Source organism: Scyliorhinus torazame, chromosome 9 (assembly GCF_047496885.1).
Source record: "Scyliorhinus torazame isolate Kashiwa2021f chromosome 9, sScyTor2.1, whole genome shotgun sequence".
Lineage (NCBI taxonomy): Eukaryota > Metazoa > Chordata > Chondrichthyes > Carcharhiniformes > Scyliorhinidae > Scyliorhinus > Scyliorhinus torazame.
Genome location: NC_092715.1, coordinates 48,369,194 through 48,381,450, shown reverse-complemented (window position 1 = coordinate 48,381,450; position 12,257 = coordinate 48,369,194). Strand labels below are relative to the sequence as shown.

The 12,257-nt window shown below is 50.0% G+C and overlaps 1 protein-coding gene across 2 annotated transcripts in view; it reads left to right on the top strand.

Moving 5' to 3' along the window:
• The window catches only part of LOC140429174 (uncharacterized), a 254,567-nt gene that overhangs the window by 122,542 nt on the left and 119,768 nt on the right, over window positions 1-12,257 (top strand). For both annotated transcript variants that reach the window (XM_072515841.1, XM_072515842.1), the window contains exon 16: window positions 3,173-4,065. In XM_072515841.1, the coding sequence (XP_072371942.1) occupies window positions 3,173-4,065 (893 nt within the window). The remainder of the gene's footprint in view (window positions 1-3,172; window positions 4,066-12,257) is intronic.

Genomic DNA, 12,257 nt, shown 5'->3' with positions numbered 1-12,257 from the left:
GACTGGTAGACTTTTCCAGTGCCAAGTGAATGATTCACTTGATGGCATATTGAGAGCAAAACTACTTCAACCCCAAACATCAAGTTGGCCTTAGGGCTCTAAGTTGGCCTTAAAAATATGAAACTATCTAGTCTAAGATAGTGGCGAGTCACAAGGCAGCAAATTGTAAGTATTTTAGTTTTCTGGTCTCGTTGATGATGACTTGGAGAACTGGCATTTCCCCTTGGGAAGGGATTATCTTCCATGGGTAATATTGGTGGGTAAGACAGGTGCTCAGATATATTTCAGTCAATCTGCCATCCTCTTGGCAGAGGTGAGCCAGGCAGGGAGGAAAAAGATAAAGAAGAGAAGAGAACCAAGATTTTTCTTTTTTAAGTTTAGAGTATCCAATTCATTTTTTCTAATTAAGGGACAGTTTAGCGTGGCCAATCCACCTATCCTGCACATCTTTTGGGTTGTGGGGGCGAAACCCATGCAAACACGGGGGGAATGTGCAAACTCCACACAGACAGTGACCCAGAGCCGGGATCGAACCTGGGACCTCGGCGCCGTGAGGCAACCGTGATAACCACTTGTGCCACCGTGCTGCCCAAAGAGAGCAAAGATAATGAAGAATGCAGGAAGAAGAAGCTGAGATCCGCAAAAATGCCATGAAAATAATACATTTTGATATTTGCAGAATTTAATTATTTATATATATATATATATTTTCATTTGCCCCTTAACTACCTGAAGTTGACCAGAAACATGGGGTTGAATTTTCGCAAAAAACGGCCACGCGTTGGGTCCTGACTGAAAATACGATGTATTTCTCCACAGTGTAACAGCCACATTTTAACTCCAGATCTTCTGACATTTAGTCAAAATAAAACAGGGCGGAGGGCGTGTTTTGCGCCTTCTTTCTTGAGGAATGGGGTCCAAAGAACCGGCTAGCCTGGCTCCACAGAGACTTTTAAAGGGCGCCCCAATCTCAAATTAAGAGACAGGTGCCCCTACGCCACCCTCCACCCTCGGACATTAGGACGTCCACCCTTCCCACCATCCATCATTGCCAGTATTGGGGCTTTAGTTACCCCCCCCCACCCCCCTAACATTGTCTTGGGAAAGCGGGCAGCATAATCAAAGACCCCTCCCACCTGGCTTACTCACTCTTCCAACTTCTTCCATCAGGCGGGAGATACAGAAGTCTGAGAACACGCACTAACAGATTCAAAAAAAGCTTCTTCCCTGCTGTTACCAGACTCCTAAATGACCCTCTCATAGACTGATGGACTTATAGACTGATCCAATCTCTTCACACATCTTCTCTACTGCGTAGTACTACACTCCTGTATGCTTCACCTGATACCTGTGTCTATGTATTTACATTGTGTATTTTATGTTTGACCTATTATGTATTTTCTTTCCATGTATGGAATGATCTGTTTAAGCTGCACGCAGAACAATACTTTTCACTGTACCTCGGTACACGTGACAATAATTCAATTCCCACATATTGGGAACCTCCACCCGATGGGTTTCCCTGAAGCTCCTGCCCCTGGCCCTGCCAATTTGGCCCTACCCCCTGGCAGTGCCAATCTGGGTCTGTCAGGGTGCCAGGGAGCCTGCCATTCACTGCCTGGGGTCTATACTCACCTCCGAGCCCAGGAGTGGTCATCATGACTGGTTTCCATTTTCTGGAAACCAGTAGTGATTCCTGCTGGCGTGACATCACGCTGGTGGCAGGGGCGAGAATCTGATGTCCTCAGAAGCAACGGCGTTAAGCAGTTCGAGCATATTTACATCAATTCAAATTGAGAAGACCACCACTGGATTCAGTGAAAATATACTAAGGGGAAACTGCAACGGTGCAGTAATTATTGCATGAAGACGAGAGATAGTGCAGGAGCGCGCACTTCCATTTGTCCCCATATGGATCTGGGTTCACTAATCCACAACAATATTTTCTGACTATTGCTGCCCAATAGTAAAACAAAAAATGTGGAAATGCCAGGCCCCCGATTGTGTGTCTCTTTGGAGCAGAACCCCATGGATTCTGGGAGTCTTACCAAAAAAAAGAAGATATCAATTTGTTGAACTTAATAAAAAAGGATTTGGGGATCTATTCATTTTGATCACCAAAGACAATTCCGATTCCAGTGAAGCAATCTGGTCGCTGTGGACCGACAAGACCCCCACCTCCTTATCTTTGATCGTGGTTGACTGGGCTTCAAAGGTCTGATTAGTTGTCCCCAGAGCCGCTCGAATGGGGGCCAAGGCTTTTCGAATTACTTCACCAAGGTACTGGAAAGCACCTCGACCCTTAGTGGAGTGGACGGAGCACCAGAAACTGACTTTGCCATTTTACTTGCCGATGAACTTTGAGAGGCCTCAGACTCTGCTGATGAGTTTCTGCTCCCGGCTTTCTTTTCCCTGATTTTTTGGGGGGCATCTCGGTCATACAAGACCTTTATTAAAATAACTATGTGGGTTTCTGAGAGGAAACAATCTATGGGACTAAGATAAGGGGTAAAAAGTACAGTACTCCAGGGGGAATCACCTCACGCGTGTCTTCCCCTATATTACGCCACTGGAAGTCTGATGCTCTACACCTGCTGAGTACTCCCAACATTTTCTGTTTTGTATTACCTTAAATTGGCGTCCTCTGCTTTGTCTCTATCTACTCTTTCTAGACCCCTCGTAATTTTAAACATTTCTAACACGTGCTGTTAGGTGAATTGGACATTCTGAATTCTTCCTCTGTGTACCCGAACAGGCACCGGAGTGTGGCAACTAGGGGATTTTCACAGTAACTTCATTGCAGTGTTAATGTGACAATAATAAAGATTATTATTATAAAGTGTGGACGCAATAACCGCTGAGGCCGAACTAGTGTTTTAGAAGGTTTATCATAACTTCCTTGTTTTTTGTATGTTTATAAAGCTCAGGATTTTGGATGCTTTATTAACTGTGTTCTCAACCTGCCCTGCCCCCTTCAGTGAATGATTTGGGCACTCATATCTCATGTCTATATGAAGTATGAGTTCCCACTTTGTTCTGATACTCTGATGCATCCTGTCATTTATTGCAGAAATTACTGTTAGGAGGAAAATATTTTTGTCAGTGAGATTCTCATATTGATTTAAGGAGGGAGTGAGTCAGTTTTGTTATAAAGTCTTAATTCTTTTCACAGAAGGTGAAGGAACATGGGGACATTCTTCATATCCCACCTCTCAGCTCCACGGAAATAGAGAAAATGATCAATTATTTGTTAAAGAAAGACCAACGAAAACTAACAGCTGACCAGTGGTGTTTACTGCTGGAAGCGTGCTCTGCCTGCCCTGACCCCCTGTATCTCCAGTGTGCATACAGAGAGTCCCTCAACTGGCAATCCTCCACCCCAGTCTCGGACATATTTCTGCCACAAACTCTACATCAGTTGTATTCAGCCATTCTCACTCGACTGGAGAGAGAACATGGAGGAGAGCTTGTGAAGAAAGTAGCTGGGTTACTGACCTTGTCAAGAAATGGTGTCACATTTGATGAATTGACTGACCTTCTATCTTTGGACCAGATGGTCATGCAGGAGATCCAGCAGTTCCAAAATGTTTCTCTGTCCAAGTTCCCTCTGGTGCTTTGGATCAAACTTCACAGAGACCTGAAAATTCACGTGGTCGAGTGCAGGACCGACAACACTTACACCTTTAACTGGGCTCATTCAGCACTGAAACTTAACTGCTTGAAGAGGTATTTCTTATCCAAAGAATCCCAACTATCTTTGCACATGACTATCGCAAGCTATTTTTTGGGGAAGCCAACTATTTGCTCAGGAGAGTCGAGCAACTGGAACCAAGAGGAGCTGACCAGTCAACCTCTGGCCTGGGTGTTCAAGAAGAATGCTGAAGTGAATCGTGTATTCAATCTACGGAAACTGAATGGAATTCCTTACCACCTGCTGCGCTCAAACCAAATGTCGACTATGATAACTGACTGTCTTTTCAATTTTGACTTTTTGTTACACAAAGCGTGGGGTTTGTCTATTGTCAGTGTGGAAGAAGATCTGAAAGCAACAATGATGTTAGAGAGGTAAGGCGATGAGTCCCGTTCAAGATGAATAAATCTCAAATGTAATACATTAAATGTGTGGGTTCTTGCAGGGGACGTAATGTGGAGCTTCCATTATGGGGCAAATTCATCATCTTTGTTAATCAATGCCCATGTCTCTGGAAATGATAATTTACCATTTCCCAATGGAGTGAGCGCCACTTGATGCTTATTGGATATGCTTTTAATGGTTAAAACTGAGCATAAGTCCCTCTTTTTCTCTAAGTACCTGCTGGCTGTGCTTCTCAAAGAAAGTCATTGTGCAGATGTCATCACAACTTCTTAAAATTATTCCTGGAAACAGAATTTATACTACAGCTGCACAACAGAAAATCCCAGTGGTACTGCTTAGGTAGTGGAATATCTTTTCTCAAGTTATTGTTTATTGTATCCATGTGATACTTTGAATCCAAATGGTTGAACATGTTCACTCTTTATTGTCATGGCAGTATAATTTGTTCATACCAGAGTGGATATGGATATGGGTATGGTTATTTAAAGCTTATTTTCATCCTCCCAACAACTTCTTTCCTTCCCATCCTCACAAGAATGCTGCGATTCCTTACTGAGGTCCTGTCACATGATGGTGGCTATCCATTGCCTGACTAAGCACCTACTGCTCAGGTGAGGGCCTGGACAGGAATGTCAGGAGACTATTTAACCCCATGCCTGTGCCCAGTCGCCAGCCTAAAATTGATGCTGGGGAGGATGGGAAGGGAGGTTGGCGAGGAATGGAAGAAGAGGAAGGCAGAACGACGAGGAGGGAGGAAGAGGAGGAAGGGAGGAAGGGAGGATCAAGGGAGCAGGAACGGAGAACGACGAGGAGGGAGGAAGAGGAGGAAGGGAGGATCAAGGGAGCAGGAAGGGAGAACGATGAGGAGGGAGGAAGAGGAGGATTAGGAAGGGGAGGAGGAGGGAGGGAGGAGAAGGAAGAGGAAGGACATGTTCCCTGACGATCTGGCACCTGTGTTACTCTTGGCCCTTACCCTGGCTGTTAATCACTCATGTCAGATACCTCATGTGCCGGTTCTGCCTCAAAACTCCCTTCTAAATACAAAGCGTGTCAATGTCTGAGTTGGTGGTGGCTGTGAGAGTGAGAGACGGTGTTTCTTCTTTGTCACTGTCTTCCTGCTCTTCTTTTGGGGCGGTACAGTGGCACAGTGATTAGCACTGTTGCCTCACAGTGCCAGTGACCCAGGTTTAATTGCAGCCTGGTGATTATCCGTGTAGAATTTGCACTTTTCCCCCCGTGTCTGTGTGGGTTTCCTCCAGGTGCTCCGGTTCCTCTCATAATCCAAAGATGTGCAGGATTGACCATGCTAAATTGTGCCTTAGTGTCCAAAAGGTTAGGTGGGGTTATTGGGTTGCGGGGATACGGTGGGGGACTGGGCCTAGGTAGGGTGCTCTTTCTGAGAGTTGGTGCAGACTCAGTGGACTGAATGGCCTCCTTCTACACTTTAGGGATTCCATGATCCATCTCTTGTTTTCCCACCACTGCTTGGTCAGGTGGAGGTTCTTGGATATCAAAATGGGAAAGGCACAACGTTGAACTGAGGGGTGAGTGTGGGTTGCAATCAAGAATCGTGCACTTATACCACCTGTAGTTTGTATATCAGAGAAGAGTGTGGAATGCTGGTGGAACATGAGAAGGAAGATTAAGATAGTTTCAGTCCTGTCATTGTTTGTAATCTCGGTCATGATCACTCCAATGATGCTGAGCATCAACTCCTCCCTCTGTGTGAGGACATGCCTACCTCTGACCGCTTTGCTGCTGCTGCCTCCGGGTGTACATGACTTTATCCTGCAAGAGTGGGAGAAGAAATGACAGTGAGTCTAATGTAATTTGTTTGGATAACGTAGTTGTTGGGCGCTATTCTCCCCCCCCACGCCGGGTGGGAGAATCGCCGGGGCGCCACGCGAATCGCGCCACGCCGCCCTGACCCCCGCACGCGATTCTCCCCCCCGCCCCGGAAATCAGCGGCGCGCGATTCGCACCAGGCCGCTCGGAGAACCGGGAAGCGGCGATTATCCGGCCGGATGGGCCGAGCGGTCGCTACGACACGAAAGGTTCCCGCCGGCGCCGTCCACCCCTGGTCGCTGCCGGCGGGAACTCTGTGGGAACGCTGGGGGGGGGGGGGCGGCCTGTAGAGGGGGAGAGGAGGGCTCCTTCACCGGGGTGGCCTCCGATGGGGTCTGGCCCGCGATCGGGGCCAACCGATCAGCGGGCCGGCTTCTCCCCCCCCCCCAGGGCCTACCTCCTTCTGCGCGTGGCCCCAGAACACCGGCTCCATGTTGGTGAGGGGCCGGCATGCGTAAGACGTTCCCCGCGCAAGCGCAGGATTGGGCTGCACCAACTGCGCATGTGCAGGTTGGCGCGGCGGGGGCCAGAATAGGTCGCGTCCAGGCCCAGTTTGCGCCGTCGTGAAACGCAACGGCGTTCACTACACCGCGAACACTTGGCCTCAATATCGAAGAATCGCCCCCATTGTGGTTGAATATTGGTTGAATAATCGGGGGGGGGTGAGGTCCTCCATGTCCGTGGTGGGGAATTTTATTTTTAGCGAAGATCAGCGCACCCTTTAAAGTCCCGATAACTGTGGAGCCAGAGTTGCCGGCTCAATCAGGCCCCGTTCCACTAGAGTCACGGTGCAAACTATGCCCAAGTTTCTGTGCACTAATTTCCAGAAAGCTGGAGTGAAAACTGGGCTGTGCATCTGGAGAGAGACATGCTGGCTTTTGGTCTGAACCTGACACTGCCAGAGTCTTGGAAAATTCCATCCATTTCAGGACAAATATGTCTCGATAGGCTGAATGGACTCCTTCTGCACTGTAGGGAGTCTGAAGGTTTAAAGGCTTGCAATGCTGCATCCGAGAATATTTCAGCGCACTGATTCCTCTATTCCAGTCAGAATGCACCCCCTCCCTTCCCCGACTGCCCAATTCAAGTGACACAGGCTAATTTTAAATGATGCTCATCTACTTGTCCCCTTGCTAAGCCTGCATTCACTCGATGGAGCTGGACTGCATGGCTACTATTATTTACATCAACAGGCAGGGAAAGCAGGAGGTGTGGCCTAATCTTTCAACCTAATCCCTGCGCCGGTTTTGGGGAGCTATTGAATTTACCCTCAAGATTCTTATTTCAAGGATTCTAAACCATGTTGAAAACAGATACTAATCTCTTCCGTTTCATCCCCATTAAAGCCATTGAATGTGGCATTGCAGCTCTTAAGAAACTGAAAGCTCGTTTCGCCCACACATAATATGTCAAGATGAAACATTTGTTCAGTGTGTAATCTGACTTCCACCACAACTATTTAATACTAATTGTTCATTGTATCCAACAACAAAACCCCAACACATAGGTTTTCTTGCCTGCGTTAAAATGTACTTGAATGTTATTTTGGTCTCACCTAATTTTGTACGCAAGTTTGGGCAGAATTTCCTGCTCTCTTGGGGACAGGTTGGGTTGGTGGATGGTGGAGAACCTGTCGCCTTCCCCAGAAGAAAAAAATGAGTTCGGACCACTATTCTTATTTCCCTGTTTTATTGGTGTTCCATTTTAAAGTATACAAGACAGTGGTGATTGTCCCTTTTAGGGCAACATAGTAGAGTAAGGGTCACGTAGCTTGGAGGTCCAATCAGGACTGAAACCAGGGGGTGAAGCCCTCTATTCGGCAGGAGAGGTGGTGGCATAGTGGTATTGTCACTGGACTAGTAATCCGTTACCCAGGGTAAAGCTCTGGAGACCCGGGTTTGAGCCATCCTTACCTGGTCGGCCTACATGTGACTCCGGGGGCGGGATTCTCCGACCCCCCCGCCGGGTCGGAGAATCGCCGGGGGCTGGCGTGAATCCCGCCCCCGCCGGTTGCCGAATTCTCCGGCACTGGAGATTCGGCGGGGGCGGGAATCGCGCCGCGCTGGTTGGTGGGCCCCCCCCCCCGGCGATTCTCCGGCCCGAATGGGCCGAAGTCCCGCTGCTGGAATGCCTGTCCCGCCGGCGTGGATTAAACCACCTCTCTTACCAGCGGGACAAGGCGGCACAGGCGGGCTCCGGGGTCCTGGGGGGGGCGCGGGGCGATCTGGCCCCAGGGGGTGCCCCCACGGTGGCCTGGCCCGCAATGTCATTTCCGTGGCAGCTGGCGGGGCACCAAAGGCCTTTCCCGCCAGCTGGCGGGGTGGAAATCAGTCCGCGCGGGCCTAGCCCCTCAAGGTTAGGGCTCGGTCGCTCAAGATGCAGAGGATTCCGCACCTTTGGGGCGGCGCGATGTCGGACTGATTTGCGCCGTTTTTGGCGCCGGTCGGCGGACATCGCACCAATTACGGAGAATTTCGCCCCTGATCTATAGCAAAGTAGTTGACTCTTAAAATGCCACATAGCTCGAGGGCAATTAGGGATGGGCAACAAATGCTGGCCTTGCCTGTAACGCTCACATCCCATGAAAGAATAAAGGAAAAAAAGAGGCATGCAGTGTAATAAGGGCAGCCGTGTGACTGCTTACGGTTTTCCTTCACGTTTTGTATTTTTAATGAAGTCTACGAAAGTGCATCATCACAAAGACCAGTTTAAACCAGTATTCTTATTTCCCTGTTTTATTGTTTTTTCCTTCTGGATTCTGACTGCCTCATCCAAAAGACGGTACATCTCACAATGCAGCGCCTTTGGGGCGAAAATGGACAAATTAAATAATGAACTTGAGAATATTCTGTGTTAATTTGTAATAACTGGATCTCATTTAAGTAAAAGAAAGCCATCTTTTTCTGACCTCAAGGCACCCCCAAGAACTTTACAGCCAATAACTAGTTTTTGAAGTGTAGTGCAGTTGATATTAATAAATGGGAGGTGTTGGGCACCTTAAAAAGCAGATAAGTCCCCAGGGCCTGATGGGATCTACCCCAGAATACTGAGGGAGGCAAGGAAGGAAATTGTTTGTGTCTTGACAGTCATCTTTGTATCCTCATTGGCTACAGGTTCCAGAGGACTGGAGAGTAGCCAATGTTGTTCCATTGTTTAAGAAGGGAAATTATTGGAAAAGATTCTTAGAGATAGGATTTACATACATTTGGAAACAAATGGACTTATTAGTGATGGACAGCATGGTTTTGTGAAGGGGAGGTCGTGCTAATTTGATGGAGTTTTTCGAGGAAGTGCCAAAGATGCTAGAAGAAGAAAAGGCAGTAGATGTTGTATACATGAACTTCAGTAAAGCCTTTCACAAGGTAGACTAGTGAAGAAGTATATGGTAAGTATATGGAACGCGCTACCTGGAGAGGTGGTGGGAGCAGGTATGATAGCGGCATTTAAGGGGCATCTAGACAAATATATGAATAGGGTGGGAATGGAAGATACGGACTCCGTAAGTGCATACAGTTTTAGTTTAGGCTGGTACCATGGTCGGCGCAGGCTTGGAGGGCCGAAGGGCATGTTCCTGTGGTATATTGTTCTTTGTTCTTTGTCCCTGTTTTTAATAATAATCTCTATTATTGTCACAAGTACGCTTACATTAACACTGCAATGAAGTTAGTCACCACATTCCGGCGCCTGTTCGGAGGGAGAGTTCAGAATGTCCAAATTACCTAACAAGCAACAAGATGAAGAGTGACTTAGTTGATAATGAGACTAGGATCTTGAATCTTAATAAAGGTAATTGCGAGTGCATGAGGTGCCAGTTGGCTATGATGGATTGGGGAATGTTAAAGGGATGATGGTGGACAGACAATGGCAAAAATTGCCTATCACTTTTCTTATTCCCCTTTCTGTTTTTTGTTTTTGTCCTTGTTTCCCCCTTCTCAGGCTCCTTGCAGAGATTCCCATCCCACTGCCATTTTAGTTTAAACCCTTCCCAATCACTCAAGCAAATAGTCCCCCGAGTACATCAGTCTCGGTTCTGCCCAGGTGTAACCGGTCCAGTTTGTACTGGACCCACCTCCTCCAGAATCGGTCCAAATGTTCAAGGAATCTGAAACCCTCCCCCTCACACCATCTCTTCAGCCATGTACTCATCCAATATATCCTGCTATTTCTACTCAGACTAGCCATCATGTTTCCCAGGACTAGTGGCCTTGGAGAATCCCCCCCAACCCCCCCACAAGGTTAAAAAAATTATTTCACAGTACATAGGTATCGTTAGCTAGGCCAGAATTTGTTACCCAACCCTAATTGCCCTTCAGCAGGTGGTGGTGAGCCATCTTGAACCGCTGCAGTCCATATAGTGTAGGTACAACCACGCTGCTGTTATAGAGGGAGTTCCAGGATTTTTACCCTCAGCTTTCATTCTCAGCTATTGCAACAGTAAGTGCCCCTGTCATGGGGAGGACATAATTGACATTTTTTATTATTCCTTTGGGAGTAGACTGGAATTTAGAGATCTCAAACAGGGGCGAGATTCTCCGACCCCCCAGCGGGTCGGAGAATGGCCGTTGGCCGCCGTGAATTCCGCCCCCGCCGCCCGCCGCCCGCCGAAGTCTCCGAAGGGAGAAAAGTCGGCGGGGCGTCAATGGTGCCGCACACCCCGGAGAATGGCACGGGTGGGCGCAAGGCAATGGATTTTGGGGCTGCCGATATCCTCCCGTCCGGATGGGCCAAAGTCCCGCCGACGTGATGATGGGTCACGTCGGCGTAAATCAAACCACCTTTCAATCGGCGTCAACCAGTGCTCAAGGTTTATGCCGACCAGCGTGGAGGTGGGTGACGGCCTGGGGGGTTGGCCGCTGGAGAGGCGATGGCGTGGCCGCAGTCTGAATGTGCGGGGGAGAGGTGTGTGTAGGGTTCTGTGTGTGTGTGTGCGGCGGGGGTGGTGGTTAGAGTGGGCTGGGCTCCAGGGGAGTGCCGGGAGGGGGGTGAGTGCCAGGGAGGAGGATGGGGTCCGTGCCGGGGAGGGGGATGGGGGGACGGGGTCCGTGCCGGGGAGGGACGTGGGGAGGGAGGGGGGGCAAATGAGTTGGTCCACCTGGCCAGGTGCCAGGCTCCAACAGTCGGACCCATGCGGTCCATGCCACCTGGCTGGGGGGAGGAGGGGGTATGGACAATGATGACATGCCGATCAGCCAGCGATGTTGGCCGCCGTGGATGAGGAGGAGGAGGAGCGTGCCAGAGAGGCGTCGCAGGCTGCCGCAGAGGGGCAGGCGGCAGCTGTCCAGGCTGGGGGGACACCTGACCGACAGGACGAGGAGGGGGAGGAGGATGTCGCGGTCCCACGGCAACGGAGGCACCCGAGGGCGCCCCGTGTGTACCAGCCCCGGCAGTCATACCAGGACCTCACGGACCGAGAATGCAGGAGGAGACTCCGGATGAGCCGGGAAACCATGGCACACATCTGCCACCTGCTGGCGCACCTGTCACCGCGTGGCACTGGTGGGGGACACCCTCTTCCCGTGTCCGTCAAGGTTACGGTGGCCCTGAACTTTTATGCAACAGGGTCATTCCAGGCACCAAGTGGGGACCTGTCCGGCATATTACAGACATCGGTGCACCGGTGCATCCGGGCAGTGACAGGTGCCCTATATGCCATGGCGCACCGCTACATCCGCTTCCCTGTGGACCGGGCAGCCAAGATGCCCGGGCCGTGGGCTTCTCTGCCGTGGCCAGGTTCCCCATGGTCCAGGGCACGATTGATGGGATGCACGTCGCCGTGCGGCCAACTGCAGATAACAGGGCCGTGTTCACCAATAGGAAGGGGACCTATTCGATGAACATACAGGTGGTCTGCGACCACCGCATGATGATCCTGCACGTCTGCGCCCGTTACCCGGGCAGTGTACACGACTCGTACGTGTTGTCGCGGTCATACATCACCGGCATGTACGAGGGACGTCATTCCCGGCTGAGGGGCTGGTTGCTGGGCGACAGGGGCTACCCATTGCGATCGTGGCTGATGACGCCTATACGGAGGCCACGCAATGAGGTGGAGAACCGCTACAATGATGCCCATGTAGCGACAAGGGGAGTGATAGAGAGGTGCTTTGGCGTGCTGAAGATGCGTTTCAGGTGCCTGGACTTCTCTGGGGGCGCCCTCCAGTATCGGTCAGATAGGGTCGGCCGCATCATTGTGGTGTGCTGCGTCCTGCACAATATAGCCCAGCAGAGGGGTGATGTGCCGCAGGCAGAGGAGGGCGGAGTGGAGGAGCAGCAGGGAGAGGCGCAGTCCTTCCCAGATGAGGGGGATGGGGGCAAT